Source organism: Schistocerca nitens, chromosome 2, assembly GCF_023898315.1.
Source record: "Schistocerca nitens isolate TAMUIC-IGC-003100 chromosome 2, iqSchNite1.1, whole genome shotgun sequence".
NCBI lineage: Eukaryota > Metazoa > Arthropoda > Insecta > Orthoptera > Acrididae > Schistocerca > Schistocerca nitens.
Window position 1 is genome coordinate 1,082,849,138 of NC_064615.1, and position 21,082 is coordinate 1,082,870,219.

The 21,082-nt window shown below is 44.2% G+C and overlaps 1 protein-coding gene across 1 annotated transcript in view; it reads right to left on the reverse strand.

Moving 5' to 3' along the window:
- The window catches only part of LOC126237477 (solute carrier organic anion transporter family member 4A1), a 1,087,525-nt gene that overhangs the window by 341,617 nt on the left and 724,826 nt on the right, over positions 1-21,082 (reverse strand). Inside the window, exon 5 of the mRNA XM_049947621.1 lies at positions 16,502-16,806. Coding sequence (XP_049803578.1) covers positions 16,502-16,806 — 305 coding nt within the window. The remainder of the gene's footprint in view (positions 1-16,501; positions 16,807-21,082) is intronic.

A 21,082-nucleotide genomic window follows, 5' to 3' on the forward strand; every position in this document is an offset into this window, starting at 1 on the left:
CACGGAATTTCAATGACCAGTTTTCTCCTCCGATTGCGAAAACATTCTGTTGGCACCCCCCTACATAGGGAGAAATGAACATCACGATAAAATAAGAGAAATCAGGGCTCGCACAGAAAAATTTAAGTGCTCGTTTTTCCCGCGTGCCGTTCGAGAGTGGAACGGTAGAGAGACAGCTTGAAGGTGGTTCACTGAACCCTCTGCCAGGCACTTTATTGTGAATAGCAGAGAAATCACGTAGATGTAGATGTGGTTCTGTCAATGGCTGTTGCAGAACTGTGTCGCAGATCCACTTTTCACTTGTACCGGTGAGGCAGGATTCACAAGAGTTGGTGTTGTGGATTTCCATAGCCAGCATGTATGGGTAGATGTAAATACCCGAGCAATTCAGGGAAAAGGGCATCAACACTGATTCTCAATAAATGTATGGGCAGGCGTACTTGGCGATAGATTAATAGAGCCATACGTGCTGCCAAGAGGGTTAACTGAGGCGCATTATCGGAACTTTCTCATTAATGTATTGCCCACTTTGCTGGAGGCTGTGCCACTGCAGCAACGAATACAAATGTGGTCCATGCATGATGGCGCACCAGCACACTTTCGTCATAATGTGCGCGAACATCTAACGCAGACATTTCAGGACCGCTGGATTTGTAGGGGGGCCTGTTTGTTCTTCAGACCTCTATCCCCTAAAGTTTTGGTTATGGGGAAACTTGACGGAATTGGTGAACGCCACACCAATCAACGATGTGCGTACAGTACAGAGTCCCGTCTTCAATGCGTGGCATCAGGTACAACAATAACCGGGTATACTTCGAAGGGTGATCCATTCCTTACGCCGGAGGGCAGAGGGGTGCATTCTTCTGAATGGACGCCACGTTGAACACCTCCTGCAAACACGTCCTTATCGTAGAAAACATGCATTTCCGGGCCCTTGTTTACTGGACTTATCTCAGAAACTATGCATTTCCGGACCCATGTGTTTTGGACATATTTTTCTTGTTTCAATGAGTACTACCACCTCTCAAAGTATTCGACACTCACGTATATATATTTCTTATTCATAATTTATCTGTCCAATCTTTGCATTACTTTTCAGTTTTGAATATAAATATTCATAAATTTTGATAGTTTTTCAGAGAATTTTCCGTCATTTAGAACTTCAGTCTAGGCACCGATTAAAATAATTTGACAGTTGACATCTGTCACTTGCCGGTACAGTGTTACCTCATCGCCTCCCGGCTACCGGTTGGTTAGTGGCAACACATAAACACGGTGGGTCACTTCGCAAATGCTGTTAGTGACTAACGACGGAGTGGCCGCCGCGAGGTATGACGGACGGAAATTGGAGGTACTCTGTCCACGGCTGATCTTAAGTGACCAATGACTGAAGTGCCGCAGAGACGCACTTCATGGTCCTAAATTTAAACTCATGTCCTAATCACCACCTCGTGATGTGTGATGTATTCGAGAAAACGGCGGTCATCTGTGTGTTGCAGTACTGAAATCACTATTGCATAGTTCACGGCGATAAAAGGTAGACTTTTTGAGAAAACTCAAGACAGAAAAATTCAGTTTCAGCGCTAAAAGCAAACTAATTTCTCGCTCTCTTGAGTTATCTAAAACTGTCCTCACACCGGCTACGCGAGCTGCAACGTTACCAACCAATGTGCACCATTGGTTGGCATTTTGTTGCAATTTATAGGCAAAACAGAGTTCGGAAGACAAAAGACAGATGGGAAGAAAAATAAGAAATACCAGAATCAATATCATGATGAAAATATCACGGCAAAATAGAAAAAAATTTAAAAAATACATTTAAACTAATTAATTTGACAAAAATTATATTCAAAGTCTTTTGATTAGATTTAGAAACAAATACGTGTCAAGTTCACACGCTAACAACTACATACTCCACTTCTTTGTTTTACTTTGTTATATTTATGACTCTTTTGATCCAGTCACAAGGAGGACTTGTAGCCTTTAAATTCGGCTTCACGCAGTGTTATGCAAAGTTCACAGTATCTAATGTAAGGCGATCTCTATGATTATAGTAACAGTGTAGCTGAATCGCGTCTTGTCCAGAACAATCCACTAGTGCTTGATTAGTGCTGTGTTTGAAACGTGTTTATTTCGTTGGCATCGTTCTGTGTGTGTGTGTGTGGGGGGGGGGGGGGGGGGGGGATTGGTGTGGTTATCATGTGGGAAGAAATGCAAAATAAAGGGCCATACCCAGGACTCGGGTTCCAAACACATAAAGGAAGCAAGCTCGACAAGGGATTGGAAGCGGGAAGTGAACTGATCAATTCTTGTGGAAGTTTGGCAACGGCGAACGGTTCGGGCGCTTTGGACTGTAATGCGCCATTAGTGGAGTCGGGTGGAGCAGCAGTGAGGTCTGGGTCGACATGGCTCGTCCGACCATTGCTGCCACGCATCACTTGAGCCGGGCCACCGTCTTCGTGGATCGTCGGTCGGTCGTCTTACTGATCGATACGTTTTGGTTCGCCGATCGTTCATCAGTCGGCTTTGTGTGTGCATCGACTCCTGTTTCGTGTTCGTCGTGCTTAGTTACTGTTGTGTATCGTTCAGGTCTTTATGCAAGTGATTGTCAGGTTGTGTGTGTAGTTGGCGTTATTTCCAATGACGACTGTTTTAAATGTTGACGGCATTCTGAGGGCAGAGTCGGTCGGTTGCTGCGGACCAGGGAAGTTATCTCGGTGCGGTGCAGTCGGCTGGGTCCGCTGGCGCTCCCTGCGCAGTGTCGGAGCGCGTGTGGAGCTGTCCGATCGCTACGAGCTTCGTGGTTCACCGACCCAGGACGTCAAAGTTGAGCAGTGGTTTCAACTACCCAACCCACGTCTATTCATGTTGTGTGGTTCGTTTCGGTGGTTCGCTGTTGGGGAAGTTTTCCTGTGACGAGCACCAAATATTTCTATTGCTGAAATTTAGCTGCCACGCGCAATTAACTATTTTTGGAATTTTCTGCCTTGTGGCCGTTAGTGTTCGGTTAGCTGCCCTAGCCACTAACGTGATTTCAAGCAGCGTCCGTTCCTCACCTGTTGTCACTGTCCAACATGGTGTGTAGTTTTGACAGCTAATACATATTTCATTGTGGATAATCACGTTCGTAACTTTTGGTGTTTGAGTTCTCAAGTACCGACTGGTGGCAAGCAAGTGGTTTTGTCGGTCGGTTCGTGGCTGTCCCCTGGATGCGTTCCGATGGATCAAATGTAGTTGGGCTGACCACCTGTCTCACCTAAGTGAACGAGGGCAGGCAGACCGACCTCCCTGGAGGCTTCTGAGTGCCGTTTTCTTTATTCTTCTCATCAGTTTAACTGTCTGTTCATAATCTATCATAGCCAATGATTTAAAAAAAAGTTGCTTTTACTGGATTTTATGTATTTTTGAATTTTGGAAAATCAATTGTGGGTCTTCAGCCACTTACATCCTTATTATAAAAAAAAAGAAAAACATTGGGGCCTTCTTCCTTTGAAAGGTTATGGTAATTTATTTTAAAATCTTGAAAATTTTATTGTGGGCCTTCAGCCGTTTGTATTGCATCTTGTTTATGTTTGTCTATTCACCCTTGCCTTGAGGCTCTCAGCCTCGCTGTAAATATATATGTTAATTATTTTATTTGCAATTTTAAGTGCATGTTTTTACCACTTGAGATTTGTCTTATTGCTTTAAGAATTCTTGTTTGAAGGCCTTCAACCATGAAATAATTGCCTTCTTGAAACTCGTAGTTCTAAAGGTTCGGCTGTGGGGTGGTGGTGGTCGTTAGTGTTTAACATCCCGTCGACAACGAGGTCATTAGAGACGGAGCGCAAGCTCGGGTTAGGGAAGGATTGGGAAGGAAATCGGGCGTGCCCTTTCAAAGGAACCATCCCGGCATTTGCCTGAAACGATTTAGGGAAATCACGGAAAACCTAAATCAGGATGGCCGGAGCCGGGCTTGAACCGTCGTCCTCCCGAATGGGAGTCCAGTGTGCTAACCACCGCGCTACCTCGCTCGGTTCGGCTGTGTGCCGTTTTGGTTTAAAGGTGTTATTAAATTACAATAAATTACACTTTTGAGTGAACCTGACCGACACCTTATTTGGCCCTTTCCACAATCTTAATCACCTGTTCTACCCTGCAGGTTTAGCGGGCGTTTCACTGGTAGCAGAGCGTAGATACGCTCGTGCTTACCAACCTAGTTGGTCTGTTTCACTCTAGTTTCTATTGTGTCTGTGGCATCGTATTGTATGCCTTCTTATTCTTTCAGGTGTTACGATAATGGCAGTCAGACAGAGTCCAGGGATCAGCCTGCTAAGAAGCCCGCCTTGTTTACGAGTTGGCAGTAAGGCGTCAACCGAGGGCAGTGCTCCAGAATTGGTAGCTCGTTCGTACTGCCATGCTGCAGCTGGCTAACGTCACGTCGGCGGTGGTCGGATAGACAGGAGCGGCTGTCCGGTTTCCTTAAAGCTATTCAAGGCCTTGAAGACACTATTTGTCTTCTAGAGAGAACCCAACCTGGTGAAAGTCACCCGGATTGAGTGCGCGCACTGATAATCCATTAAGTTCAGGCATTACCTTCTGGTCTTAAAGTTCTGGTAGTTCTTTCAACTTTGGTCATCTTGTGAGGCTTACCTCGGTGCCTTCTACTGTCTAAGGATGTCGGGTTGCCTGGGGCATGTTTCCTCTGCATGGTTCAAGTCTGAGCGGGTATCTCGCTATTTTCGTTGTTGGCACAGCAATGGCTGTGAGTTGGTCGTCTTGCCGGACGTAGGTTGGTCTCTTACCAGGGCAGGGATGTCGGGTAGCCAGTGGGTGTGTTTCCTCTGCAGGGGTGGGTCAGACCGAGTGTTTCGCTTGCGGCCTTTCTCAACCACTGTCTTGTGCCCTTTTAGAAGCTGCTAGGTAGTTTATTTCAGCATATCACCCCCCGGGTTGTTCTTTGAGGGGAGGAGGTTGAGCTGACGTGGTTCATGTTCCCGCCATCATGTATTTTACACCCTGTTTTTAACGTACTCCAACCTCACTACATTAATTTAAATTACTGGTTTCACTGAGTTGCTGCTTTGCCTGACCGTGACCGGCGTTAGCAGCGCGTATCGATATATCCCCTCTCGTAGTATCTTTGCTCGACTGCTATTACTTCCTGGTGGTTATCTAAAAAATGGTTCAAATGGTTCTGAGCACTATGGGACTCAACTGCTGTGGTCATAAGTCCCCTAGAACTTAGAACTACTTAAACCTAACTAACCTAAGGACAGCACACAACACCCAGCCATCACGAGGCAGAGAAAATCCCTGAACCCGCCGGGAATCGAACCCGGGAACCCGGGCGTGGGAACCGAGAACGCTACCGCACGACCACGAGATGCGGGCCTGGTGGTTATCTGTCATGAGGCAGTTCGGATAGCGAGTTCGGGTCTGCCAGTGAGTTGGAACGCATCTGGAGCACAGTCTGGACCAGCCAGTCGGGGAGTTGTAATGCAGCACTAGCGCAGTCGGATTGAAGCAGCAGTGAGGTCTCAGTCGACACGGCTCGCCCGACCATTGCTGCCACGCATCACTTGAGCCGGGCCACGGTTTGGTGGATCGTTGGTCGGTCGTCCTACCGGATAACGCGTTTTGGCTCGCCAATCGTTGATGAGTCGGCTGTCTGTGTGTGTGTGTGTGTGTGTGTGTGTGTGTCGACTCTCGTTTTGTCTTCGTGCGTGCTTAGTTACTGTTGTGTATCGTTCAGGTCTTCGTGCACGTGTTTGTCAAGTTGTGTGTGTAGTTGGCGTTATTTTCACTGGCGACTATTTTAAATGTTATCGGCATTCTGATGGCAGTGAGTCGGTCGGTTGCTGCGGACCAGGGAAGTTATCTCCGCGCGGTGCAGTCGGCTGGGTCCACTAGCGCTCCCTGCGCAGTGTCGGAGCGTGTGTGGAGCTGTCCGATCGCTTCAAGCTTCGTGGTTCGCCGACCCAGGACGTCAAAGTTGAGCAGTGGTTTCAACTACCCAAGCCACGTCCATTCATGTTGTGTGGTTCGTTTCGGTGGTTCGCTGTTGGGGAAGTTTTCCTGTGACGAGCACCGAATGTTTCTATTGCTGAAATTTAGCCGCCATGCAGCGCAATTACTATATTGGTTGACTACAACTCAAGTGCACCACCGAAATTTTCTGCCTTGCGGCCGTTACTGTTTTGGTTACCTGCCCTGGCGACTGACGTAAATTCAGGCAGCGTTCCTTTTGGGTTAAGTTAACTATATTACCGTATTTCAAATTGAAGTGTACCAGCGGAATTTTCTGCCTTGTGGCCGTTAGTGTTCCGTAATTTCAGGCAGCAACCTTTCCTCACCTGTTGTCGCTGTCCAACATGGTGTGTAGTTTTGACAGATAATACATACTCTGTTGTGGATTATCACATTTGTACCCTTTTCTGTTTTGAGTTCTCATGAACCGACTGGTGGCAAGCGAGTCGTTTTGTCGGTCGGTCCGTGGCTGTCCCCTGGTTGGGTTCCGATGGATCAAGTGTACTTGGGATCAACACCTGTCCCACGTAAGTGAACGAGGGCAGACCGACCGCCCTGGAGGCTTCTGACAAGGGAACCCCCCCCCCCCCCAATCGCACCCCCCTCAGATTTAGTTATAAGTTGGCAGAGTGGATAGGCCTTGAAAAACTGGAAGAAGATGTGTGGAACTATGAAAAAAATAAGCAAAATATACAAACTGAGTAGTCCATGCGTAAGATATGCAACGTCAAGGTTATTGTGAGCTCAGGAGCGCCGTGGTCTCGTGGTTAGCGTGAGCAGCTGCGGAACGAGAGGTCCTTGGTTCAAGTCTTCCCTCGAGTGGAAAACTTAATTTTTTATTTTCAGGTTATGTGACAAACTCTTATGTTTTCATCACTTTTTTGGGAGTGATTATCACATACACAAGAAAACCTAAATCGGGCAAGGTAGAAGAATATTTTTACCCATTCGCCAAGTGTGCAAGTTAGGTGGGTCGACAACACATTCCTGTCATGTGACGCACATGCCGTTACCAGTGTCGTATAGAATATATCAGACGTGTTTTCCTGTCGAAGAATCGGTTGACCTATGACCTTGCGATCAAATGTTTTCGGTTCCCATTGGAGAGGCACGTTCTTTCGTCTACTAATCGCACGGTTTTGCGGTGCGGTCGCAAAACACAGACACTAAACTTATTACAGTGAACAGAGACGTCAATGAACGAACGGACAGATCATAACTTGGCGAAAATAAAGAAAGTAAACTTTTCACTTGAGGGTAGACTTGAACCAAGGACCTCTCGTTCCGCAGCTGCTCACGCTAACCACGGGAGCACGGCGCTCCTGAGCTGCCTATCTTGCGCATGGACTACTCAGTTTGTATATTTTGCTTATTTTTTCATAGTTCCACACAACTTCTTCCTGTTTTCTCGATTGATCTGTGTTCAGTTTTTCAAGGCCTATCCACTGTGCCAACTTCTAACTAAATCTGAGGGGGGTGCGATGGGGAGGTTCCCTTGTGAGTGCCGTTTTCTCTATTGTCCTTCTCACCAGTTTAAATGTCTGTTTATAATCTAGCATAGGCAATGGTTTAAAGAATTCTTGCTTTTACTGGATTTTATGTATTTTTAAAGTTTGGAAAATCAATTGTGGGCCTTCAGCCACTTAAATCCTTATTAAAAAAAAAAAAGAAACAAAAACATTGCAGCCTTCTGCCTTTGAAAGGTTATGGTAATTTATTTTAAAACCTTGAAAATTTTACTGTGGGCATTCAGCCGTTTGTATTGCATCTTGTTTATGTTTATCTATTCACTCTTGCCTTGAGGCTCTCAGCCTCGGCCGCGCGGGATTAGCCGAGCTGTCTGGGGCGCTGCAGTGATGGACTGTGCGGCTGGTCCCGGCGGAGGTTCGAGTCCTCCCTCGGGCATGGGTGTGTCTGTTTGTCCTTAGGATAATTTAGGTTAAGTAGTGTGTAAGCTTTGGGACTGATGACCTTAGCAGTTAAGTCCCATAAGATTTCACACATTTGAACATTTTTTTCTCAGCCTCGCTGTATATGTTAATTTATTTGTAATTTTAAGTGCATGTTTTCACCACTTGAGATTTGTCGTGTTGCTTTAAGATTTCTTGATTGAAGGCCTTCAGCCATGAAATAATTGCCGTTTTGGTTTAAAGGTGTTATTAAATTACAATACATTACGATTTTGAGTGAACCTGACCGACACCTTATTTGGCCCTTTCCACAATCCTAATCACCTGTTCTGCCCTGCAGGTTAGCGGGCGTCTCATTGACAGATTTAAAGCTACTCTTGGCCCTAGTACAAAGCTTCGTTACAAAATTTAGTAGGGAAAAAAGTTATATTTACTACACCTGTGACGTAGGAATACATATGCTATTGCTAAAATGAAAACAAAGCAGAACTGTTGAGTCAAAGCCTTCCTTCAAATGTACCTTCAGGGTACAGTAAATAGCAGTCAGAAAATTTCACATAAAAAATTGAAAATTATGCTTTTAGGAATGCAGTGGCATACTACAGTGATAATAAAGATGTCTTCACCTGCTAGATATCTCAGTGTTCTTAATGATCGGCAAAAATGTAGTGTGTGACGTAGTAGCCATGTTGCATTCAAAATTTCAAATTGTCTCACTCACACTGTTTAATGACTGGAAGTGTCTTACGCGTTTCGATTATACATCATTTTCAGACACATTATACAAGCCTTCATATTTAAAAATTCTGTATATAATAAAATTATGAGTACATAGTACCTAATCTTTTGTTGCGAGCAACAGACAAGTGCAAACTGTACTTGTGCACTTGTCTGGCGGAATTAAAAGAATCAAGTTTCAGGGTCAATAAATAAACAAAACTTGTAGGCTTGACGAACCCTGAAAGCAATGGAAGAGTTTACCAGCTCATAGACTTCCACAGATAACATTAAATCAGTAACATACCTCTCCCCTCCCCTTCGCCGAAAATTTATACATCCCACATTATTTTGATATGAGGAACCACTCCCAGTGTTTGTCCAAGTTTTCTTTAAACTCTTTCTGCACACAAAAAGATGCTTCGAACTGTTACATACAGTATAATTTGGTCACTGTAATTAAATAACGTAAAAATTATATTATTAAATAAATTTGGTCAACTAGGAGATATTTTGTAGCAAATACGTTAGTAACTTCACCATACGTCTTCGCTGAAAGGAGTAACGTTAGTTGCAGTGACTCAAGTGTTTATCTAATTTTTGCTACTGTTCAGTTAGCCTCGGGTCTGAAAAATAGAATGACTAAGTCTAGTTACAGGTTAATGTTTATTGCGAAAAGTTTCCAAATCGAGTATTTATTTACGCAGTAAGACTGATGAACTGCACTGTCGAATGAACGATAACAGGCTGAGGGCGGAACCACCTAATGGCAGTTGCTAAAGTTGAGGAAGGTGGATGAGGCAGTGAGTTAAAAGGCTCCCAACTTTTTTGACTGTTAGGTCAGCTGGCATGGTACTGAGCCAATAGGGTGTTTCCACCACAGGCCAGTTGCATCTGCAGGTTTTCGTGGCCGGTGGGCATGAGACACCCTCGAATGACGCATTTTGACGCCACTGAGACGGCACAGGCTTCCGCGATGACCACACTGAACGAACTTCTCGTCAAACCCCACTAGGGCGCCTACCGTGCCTGGGAAAATCGCTGAAATGTAGATTCGCGAGTACGTAGGCTGCAAAGCAGGAGATACGTTGACGATACTTTGTTGTCTGGCCTCATGGACGCATGATTTTTGGACCACTTCAAGTATTTTCATCTCAGAATTCAATTTACTATGGAGGTCAAAAGTGGTAGAGTGGTATTTCCGACGCGGACAGTTTAACCCAGAAACTTGCGTGTTTGACAGCTGTGTTTAAGGAAAATGAATATTTGGAGAAGCAGATTCGTCGGGTTATGGAGTTTGGACCATCCCCGGAGATGCATGAAGAGGAGCGTAAATCTGTGGCCTTTATGCCGTATGCTGGGTGTATCTGAGGATACGACCACGAATTATTACGCCGAGAAAGTCTTTGGAGTTGTGACTTGAATACCTCGTTTTTTGATCATACACAGTTGATGTTCCTGAGAGATACTACGTCTCACCTTTATGTATGGTAATGAAAGAGGCTGAAGGACTGAATTAAAATTTGTACAAGCACTAGTATTCGAGCCCAGGTCACCTGCTTACGAGGCAGATGCACTGTCCGCTGTGCCAGACTGGCGCTACAGCTGCCACCACTACACAGAACACCCTAGTACATATCGGGGTGCAATGTAGACTAGCCTCCCCGTGGTGCACCCTGGGCAACGTGATCTTTTATCACGGCTAAATAGTCTACAAATCTGGCTGCTGGACCTGTGAGGATTTCCCAGGTTTACAGAATCAGCACAGACATGAACGCGAATACCCGAAACAACGGTTCCTCTCAGAACCCGTTGACCAAGGACATTGGAGATGTCCTTAAAATCCTACAACTCAACGTAGAAGGAATGAGTAGAGCTAAATCTGACTACCTAATTAAAGTCCTGGACAACCATTCAGTGGATGCTGTCTTGCTCCAGGAAACACATTGCGCCGAAGAAAAGCAGTTGAAAAATAGATGCAAACTTCCAGGCTATTCCCTTGCTGCAGCAACTTGCCACGCTAACTATGGCACTGCCACCTACTTTAAAAACAACACTGACCAGGTCCACGATATAAAAACACACACTGACCCAAGCGCCTACGTCATAAGAACAAAAATTGCTGATATTGAAGTCATCAACCTCTACAAACCCCCAACTCAGTCATGGAATGACTCTGCTATTTCCAACATACAACATCCTACAGTGATAATGGGCGATTTCAACAGCCACAGTACCCAGTGGGGATATAACAACACCAATGAGGGTGGGGAGGGAGTAATGAAATGGGCGGACATAGAAGACGTCTTCTTGATCCATGATCTAAAGGATAAAGGGGCTTTCCACACGGCTTGATGGAAAAGAGACTACAACCCCGATCTGTGCTTTGTTTCCAGAGACGCCAAAAAGCTACCATTACGCTGCAATAAACAGATCTTGCCTGATTTTCCTCGTAGCCAGCACAGTCCCGTCCTGCTACATGTCGGTATACAGATTCCAATAGTGAGATCTACACCTAAACCTCGATGGAATTTTGGCAAAGCCAACTGGGAAGCCTTTACCGCCGAAATGGACCACAACATCCAATGGATCCCACCCGCATCGAAGAACTACAACCGCTTTGTGGGATTACTCCCAGCCATTGCCAAAAAAAAAAAACATTCCCAGAGGCTACAGGAAAACTTATATTCCCGGCTGGAGCCAAGAATGCATATACCTATATGATGTATATTCGCAAAACAACGATACTGAAATTGCGGACGAGCTTCTCCAATGCCTGGACTCAGCAAGACGAGAAAAGTGGCACACTCTCATGAAAAATATGGACTTCAAGCACTCCAGCAAGAAAGCCTGGTGCCTTCTTAAAAACCTAGGTGAAAGCTCCATTAAAACCTGTATGGGTGGCAACATACACCCCAAAGAGGTAGCAAACGAGAAAAACACCACGCAGCAACAAGGATAAGACTATGAAAGTAAAGAAAGAACTGAGAACCAAGCTCCGACAATCCACACCCGACAACAATTTCTCAAAAACCTTTACCATCCTAGAGATCACAGAAGCACTGAAAGAAATGAAAATGGGTAAAGCGGCTGGTTTAGATGAGGTCTACCCCGAGTTCTTACGGCACCTAGGAGCTCGAGCTCTACTGTGGCTAACTCAGTTTTACAATGACATCCAACGATCGGAAACACTACCACCACTATTTAAACAAACCAAGATCGTCGCCATTCTTAAGCCTGGCAAAGATGGAAAAAGCTCCCAGAGGACTATAGACCTACAGCTCTTCTAAGTGTATGCTACAAACTATTGGAGAGACTTATTCTCAACAGAATAAAACCCACTGCTGAGAATTTCATTCCTATTGAACAAGCCGGATTTAGACCCGGTCGGAGCTGCTGTGATCAAGTATTATCTCTTACCACACATATTGAGAGTGGATTTCGAAGGAAGAAAAAGACAGTCGCCGTGTTCATAGATCGTCAGCATATGACACAGTGTGGAGGGAGGCAATGATTCTTAAACTCCAACGCATTATTCCTTGCAAGAAAACGGCTACCCTAACCAACAATATGCTTTCAAATAGATTTTTTGTACACCTAGATGGAGAGATAAGCAAGAAATATAGGTTAAATGATGGCCTGCCCCAAGGATCCGTGCTAGCTCCATTACTTTTTAATATATATACATCAGAGGTACCAGAGACATCTTCTATGAAGTTTATCTATGCAGACGATATTGCTCTCACATATCAACATCAAGACTTCCATAATTCCGAAAGAATCATTGAGGAAGACCTTATCAAAATGGATAAATATTTCGAAACATGGAGGCTCAGACAAAATACTTCTAAAACCCAAGTCTCCTGTTTCCACCTCAACAACAGACAGGCAAACTATGCACCCCACGTAGAGTTCAGAGGCCAGCTGCTTAACTACAATCCCCTCCCAAAGTATCTGGGAATTACATTGGACCGATCTCTGACGTACAAGGAGCACTTATACAAATGCGCAGCAAAAATCAAAACCAGAAATAATGTCCTACACAAACTCGCTGGAAGTAGCTGGGGAGCAAGCGCCACAGTTCTCAGAACATCTGCTCTTGCACTAGTATATTCGGTGGCTGAACACTGCGCCAAACAGCACTCATACAGCAACGGTGGACACCCAGCTAAACGACACCATGAGGCTCATCTCAGGCACTATTAAACCGACGCCCCACCAATGGCTCCCGGTTCTGGCTAACATAGCCCCACCTCATCTAAGGCGAAGATCTGCACTGAAAAGGGAATGGCAAAAGTGCGCTAACAACCGTGACTTACCCTTACACGAAGACTGCAAGAATCCCAGCCACAGGCTCAAGTCCCGTAGGCCATCATGGAGATTAGGGCAACAGCTGATCGAGGACAATTATGATATCGACGAAGCCTGGCGTCGGGAATGGGATATGTCCAACCCTGATCACCTTAACTTAGTCTCGGACCCAACCGTACGGCCCGAGGGCTCCGGTCTTCCCAGAAAATCTTGGACAACTTTAAATCGTATCCGAACAGGCTGTGGTAGATGTAATTACTGGAAGCACAAATGGGGACAGACTGACTCATCCAACTGCGACTGTGGGAATCCACAAACTCTACATCATATCGCAATGGACTGCCCTACGAGGAGATTCCCTGGCACAATGCAGGAGCTGCACCTCCTGGAGGGAGATGCTTCTGGCTGGCTGAGGGACTTGGACATACAACCATGAGTCTGGTCTACTCTTCTCCTTCTGAAAAACCTATTACTAGATACTATTACTGTAATTTCTATGTATTTTTGTGTATTTTGTGTTTTACTTCCTTTTTTAGATCTAATAATTGTTTGTTGCCTGTAACATTGACCATTCATTGTTTTTATACGTTGTTTGTGGTACTACTTACTTACTGCTGTATTCTATTAGCCATACGAAATATATATAGTACATATCACTTGTCGATACAAACTGGAGTTTACGCTTCAGCCCATTCCTATTCACCTTCTAAACACCAATCAGCATTGCAGAGGCTCTCCTACATCCGAATACAACAAAATAGAATAGACTCGGGTTCGAATCCCAGTGCTGGTACAAATTTTAATTCATTGCTTAAGCCTTCATTATTATCGTACTGTAACGGGACATCCGCCTCTAGCATCACTTTTCCTCAACAGTAGTTGTCGATACCAGTACTATTTTTGGAATTTTGGACAGGTCACTATTATTTCAGTTGCTATTCTGAAGAACTTCTAATAATTTCATACACAATATGTTATATTTCAAGCTAAAATTTATGAAAATGAATTACTTTATGTTTCAGTGTTCTTCTTTCCCTTGTGCCTTTCTCCCACAGTTTCGAAGGGTGGGCATGGTTATGGTCAGATTTGGCATGGTTGATTTAAGGGGTGGCCGGATGCCCTTTTTGTCGCAACCCCGTTACGCGAATGATGATGTGGATGATGAAATGATGAGGACAACACAACACAAACACCCAGTCCCAGATCAGAGGAAATCCCCAATCCGGCCTGGAATCGAACCTAGGATAGCGTGATCCAGAGGCAGCAACGCTAGCCACTGGACCACAAGCTGCGGACTACTTATAAAATGTTTTAGTATCGATGTTATAATAGATAAGTACTAGTTCTGAAAGTAGACTGTAAATTATTATTATTATTTTGATATATTTGAAATTACGAATTATTGGCACACTTCAGATTTCTATTATTAATTACGCAATACTGTATTGGTTACTATGTTTATTTCTGATGTATTAAATAATAATAATCGAAAGTAATAATGTAACAGAAAATAGTAGAAATTCAGTTTTTGAGGAAAATTGTAAACCCTTTGGAATATGATTATTTCAGCAGAGTGTGAGAGTCGTAAGCATGCCTCTGATGTGATCGGACGTATTTTTGTATTTTTTGCGAACAATATAGTTTCGGCTTTGTTAATGTGAAAAAGCAAAAGACTGCATGATAAACTAAAATGTGAAAAAATATATTTATGGAAAAACAAAAATTCTGCAGCAACAGTGTTCAAATCTGTTTAGATCCATCCAACCTTGAGGACCTAAAATGTGACATTTTCAGCTTGAAGAATCAGACCCCTAAACAAGACCAACTGGAGCCACCTCTACAAGGCGAGCTAAGTAAACTAGAAAGTTTATTGTAATCTACGCTCCTGTCAAATCTTTTTAAAAGAGCAACGTGGACAAGAAATGGAATTAGGAAGGTGGGGGTGGGGGAGGGAGATTACAGTAGATAAGGGTGAGACTCCGTGTGTCTCAGGTACATCAACTGTGTATGATTGATATATCATCTGCCCGCAGCTCGTGGTCGTGCGATAGCGTTCGCGCTTCCCGCGCCCGGGGTCCCGGGTTCGATTCCCGGCGGGGTCAGGGATTTTCTCTGCCTCGTGATGGCTGGGTGTTGTGTGCTGTCCTTAGGTTAGTTAGGTTTAAGTAGTTCTAAGTTCTAGGGGACTGATGACCATAGATGTTAACTCCCATAGTGCTCACAAGGGAACCTCCCCATCGCACCCCCCTCAGATTTAGTTATAAGTTGGCACAGTGGATAGGCCTTGAAAAACTGAACACAGATCAATTGAGAAAACAGGAAGAAGTTGTGTGGAACTGTGAAAAAATAAGCAAAATATACAAAGTGAGTAGTTCTTGGGAAGATATGCAACATCAAGGACACTGGAAACGCAGGAACGGTGTGGTCTCGTGGTAACGTGAGCAGCTGCGGAACGAAAGGTTCTTGGTTCAAATCTTCCATCGAGTGAAAATTTTAATTTTTTATTTTCAGTTTATGTGACAAACTTATGTTTTCATCACTTTTTTGGGAGTGATTATCACATCCACAAGAAAACCTAAATCGGGCAAGGTAGAAGAATCTTTTTACCCATTCGCCAAGTGTACAAGTTAGGTGGGTCGACAACATATCGCTGTCATGTGACACACATGCCGTCACCAGTGTCGTATAGAATATATCAGACATGTTTTCCTGTGGAGGAATCGGTTGACCTATGACCTTGCGATCAAATGTTTTCGGTTCCCATTTGAGAGGCACGTCCTTTCGTCTACTAATCGCACGGTTTTGCGATGCGGTCGCAAAACAAAGACACTAAACTTATTACAGTGAACAGAGACGTCAGTGAACGAACGGACAGATCAAAACTATGCAAAAATAAAGAAAGTAATATTTTCACTCGAGGGAAGACTTGAACCAAGGACCTCTCGTTCTGCAGCTGCTCACGCTACCACGGGACCACGGCGCTCCTGAGCTCACGTTGTCATGATGTTACCTATATGGCCCATGGACTACTCAGTTTGTATATTTTGCTTATTTTTTCACAGTTCCACACAACTTCTTCCTGTTTTCTCGATTGATCTGTGTTCAGTTTATCAAGGCCTATCCACTGTGCCAACTTATAACTAAATCTGAGGGGGGTGCGATGGGGAGGTTCCCTTGTCAGAGCCATTTGAATTTGATATATCATCTATATGTGGGGTCAAGGCAGGATTAACCCCATTTCGCTCCTTGTCAGGGTGCTACTCCTCTGCAACGCTGAAGCTAATTCAGAAGGGGAAAAGCAATGGGCTGAACTTGTAAATTGTATCGGCGAGGGAGACGTATTGGGGTATACTACGCAGGTGCAGTCGCCGTAGTGCCCGTGTGGCGCAGCGGATAGCAAATCTGCCTAAGAATCACGAAACTCGGGTTCGAATCCCGGCGCTGATACAAATTTTAGTTGATAGATCCAGCTTACTTTTTTTCGGAAAACATTCGCTGTACGTTATGAACACACCTCAAATCTGTCGTTCCGCTGACCTTTCCCTTGTACTCACCAGAGCGTCGGTGGCGTTGTGGGGCGCGCAGGTGTCTGCGCGGTGGGCGGCGCCTCGGTAGGGCCCGACGGCGAAGTGGGGCGCGGCGAAGAGCAGCGAGCCGAGACCCATCAGCGCCACCCCCGCGCCCAGCCAGCGCGGCTTGGAGGCGCCGGCGCGGCCCCCCAGGTAGGTGACGGGCACGAGGCACGCGAACGACGCGATGTCGTAGCCGCCCGCCACCAGGCCCGACTGCGACGACCGCAGCCCGAAGCGCCGCTCGATCGTCGTGATCACCACGTTCACGAACCCGTTCACCACCATGCCTGCGAGCACGAGACAGAAGCGCACCGTACAGATCCATCAACATTCCGTACAGGGCCTCTCTGTAATAAGGGTCACTGCATACATTTCAGTAAGTACCACCCAATATTGCATCAGGGATATCCAACCAAAGCAACTATCAATGCGGCCCATGAAGCGAGCATCTATCACACGAATATATATAAAAAATAAATTTAAAAAAGCAATAAAATTTTGCTTACGTAAAGTTATGATAAACTGAATATTTTCAATTTGAAACTCCCGCCATACGATGCTATTCTCTCATTGGTTCATCCCGGTCTTAACAATGCCGCCCGTGCTATACCGCAACCCACAGAGTCTCATTCATGCATATTCACGTATCATGTCTGTGACACTACCTACCCTATTTCGAGATAATGCAAAACGAGCTGCCCTTCTTTGTACTTTTTCGATGTCATCCATCAGCCCCACCTGATGCGGATCCCACACCGCACAGCAGTACTCCAGAATAGGGCGGACAAACGTGGTGTAAGCAGTCTCTTTAGTAGACCTGTTGCACCTTCTAAGTGTTCTGCCAATGAATCGCAGTCTTTGGTTTGCTATGCCCACAATATTATCTATGTCATCTATGTGATCGTTCCAATTTAGGTTATTTGTAATTGTAGTCCATAAGTATTTAGCTGAATTTACAGCCTTCAGATTTGTGTGACTCATCCCTTAATCGAAATTTAGCTGATTTCTTTTAGTACTCATGTGAATAACTTCACACTTTTCCTTATTCAGGGTCAATTCCCACTTTTCGCACCATACAGATATCTTATGTAAATCATTTTGCAACTCGTTTTGATCACCTGATGACTTTACAAGACGTTAAATGACAGCATCATCTGTAAACAATCTAAGACGGCTACTCACATTGTCTCGTATGTCGTTAATATAGATCAGAAACAATAGAGGACCTCGGGGAACGCCGGATATTACTTCTGTTTTACTCAATGACTTTCCGTCTAGTACTACGAATTGTGACCTTTCTGACAGGAAATCACGAATCCAGTCACACAACTAAGGCGATACTCCGTAGGCACGCAGTTTGCTTAGAAGACGCTTGTAAGGAACGGTGTCGAAAGCCTTCTGGAAATCTAAAAATATGGAATCAATTTGACATCCCCTGTCGATAGCACTTATTACTTCATGAGTATAAAGCGCTAGTTGTGTGTCACAAGAACGATATTGTCTGAAACCGTGCTGACTATGTGTCAATAAATCGTTTTCTTCTAGGTACTTCATAATGTTCGAATGCAGTATACGTTCCAAAACCCTACTGCAAATCGAAGTTACTGATATAGGCCTGTAATTCAGTGGATTACTCCTACTTCCTTTTTTGGGTATTGGTGTGAGCTGAGCAATTTTCCACTCTTTAGGTACGGATCTTTCTAGGAGCGAGTGGTTGTATATAATTGCTAAACATGGAGCTACTTTATCAGCATACTCTGAGAGGAACCTGACTGGTATACAATCTGGACCGGAGGCCTTGCCTTTATTAAGTGATTTAAGCTGATTCATTACTCCGAGGATATCTGCTTCTATGTTTCTCATCTTGGCAGTTGTTCTTGATTGCAATTCATGAATATTTACTTTGTATTCTTTGGTGAAGGAGTTTCGGGAAACCGTGTTTAATAACTCTGCTTTAGTGGCACTGTCATGAGTGACTTCACCGTTGTTATCGCGCAGAAACGAACACATTTTAATCGCACTTTATGCAGGATGAAATGGGTAAAACTGCAGATTTTTTATATGTGGTACCTTGATATGTATCCACTTCAGTGTGTTGGTTGTTTTTCCTCTGACAGTCTTTCCACAAACAAGTCACATAATTTACTACCGGATGTTCTCTGCACAGACGTAATTGCACCTCTAAGGTGGACTGCGCCTTTCAGTATAGACTACCCGTTTTGCGCTCAAGCATCCATACTTCAACACCTGGCCTCCGGCCCAAGGGAAAGTAATGATTAATGGCTTGCTCTTGGCACATCTACTTGAAGGTACTAGTCAACCTAAGAACATCCGACTATTAATAGCTGCAATTATTTGTCTGCAAAAGACATATACTGATGTAATGTTGTTCAATACACCAATAAGAAGACCTGTACTTATACCTATATATGACGGTAGTATCTGTTCCCGAAAGAACAGTTACCGTCGATGACCATGCAGCTTTGCTCGAAATGAAATGATAATTAAATAGACACCCTAGCTGCAAGCAGGCGTTGATACACTTCATTGGGGACATGTTGAAAATGTGTGCCCCGACCGGGACTCGAACCCGGGATCTCCTGGGCAAACATCTATTAGGCGCACTACGAATGTAGTGTTGTGGACATGTTGGGAATGTGGATCTCACGGGGAGCGTGCAAGGGATAAGTCCCTGCAGACGCACTATCCTCTGTGCCCGCGGTGGCTCAGATGGATAGAGCGTCTGCCATGTAAGCAGGAGATCCTGGGTTCGAGTCCTGGTCGGGGCACACATTTTCAACATGTCCCCAATGAAGTGAATCAACGCCTGCTTGCAGCTAGGGTGTCTATTTAATTATCATGTACTTATACCTGTTACATCCTGTGTATATTTGTAGCACTTCGTCCCTAAAACTGGTGTGAAGGAGCAGCTGGCGATCTCTCTTAGAAATGTTATTGCTTAAAATCGAAATTAATGAGCCAATTAAAGATATTAATTGTGAATCACCAGAGCAGCTAGTCTCCCCACTGAACTCTACCCCATTTCCACTGTCGTTGCATGCAGTGCGACATTAATAGCGTTTTTATTTGAGTAAATATTAATGTTACGAATAATGGCTGGAAACCTGTCTCGGAAACCTCAGCATACTTAAAAGAGCGCCAATTTCGGCCGTTAGGCAGAGGGAAAGGGAAACACCACAGTCCCTTCAGCCTAGCGTCAGTGCCCCCGAACTACGCCTCTGCCATCGGCACTAAAGTGCGCGTCATTTATGTTGGCGGCCTAGTTTAGGTAAGTTCTGCGCATCTGACGTCACAAAACACAGTCAGCCAATGAACAGAGAACGACGTTGCCAGATCTCGACTGCAGTGCAGAGCACGGACGAGTGTCTCCAGTTTTAGAAACGTACAGTCATGAATAAAGTAATAGAACAAAAGCAATGTCTTGATAGCAGACTTTCTTTTATAGAAAGTTTGGAAAAAGCATTCTTTATACCAATTGCTTCATATTCTATTAATTACTTAAACCAAACAAGCAATAAGACTCCTAACTTAGGCTATAGCAAGGAAAGGTGTTTGTATCAATCTTACGAACCGCTTTTTCGCAATAAAGAACAGCGGTAATTGTTTATTTCCTATTGTACTTCGACGAAGCATGAGTAATTCATAGTCACACCAACAGTGTTTGTCAGTATTATCGTGACGTGTTAGAGTCCTCATGGAGTATTACAGCTTGATGAGCAACGTTAGCGCAACGGTTAAGGTGTTGGGCTACAGGGCGAAAGTTTATAAGTTCAGACCTTGTGCAGTGCATAATATTTTCTTTATTTAAAAACAATATCGAAGGGTCTTACTTCACGAATTTTACTCGTTTGAATGCAGTTTTTTGAAGTTTCTAGTGCTTTGTCTCTTCATTAACCCTTTCGCTGCTGCAGACACGTGCTCCCCGTATTCCGCGCTGTGCGCGATTTTGTCATCACTGCACTGCTCGCCTGTGCAGACACACAGTGTTCCGACTGCTTTGACACACTTATCATTCAATTTCACAAAAACTATTTGGCCCAAAAATTTGATTTTTTACACATCTTCTTGACTGATACCTTACCCCCATAAATGACTAAATTTTGTTTCGATGTTCAATGCAGTTATTGTGCAGCATTAAATGTAGTAAACCATTGCACGAAATTCTGAAGAGTTTGCAGAGGTAAAAGTCCATAGCGTATACTTTCCGTATGGTCGATTTCAGTCGCCACAATGTTGAGAATGAAATGTGGACAAGCTACCTAAATTTCATATAAAATTTACTGTATAACAATATCTCATTTAATTTAAGTACCACATAGGTGTCGTATGTAATATTGAGAAATATTCCGTCTTTCGCGACTGTAATAAAAGTTTTATTTACACCGGGCGCGTTTGGCTTTATTTTAAAGCACTTCAATCAATGAAAGGTATGGCACATACACAATGGTACTCATGTTCTCTTTCTTGTTTTTGTTCCACAGTCGCAGTTTTACCAATGGTATTGAAATATATTCCTCTTCTGCAACTGTAATAAGAGACTTA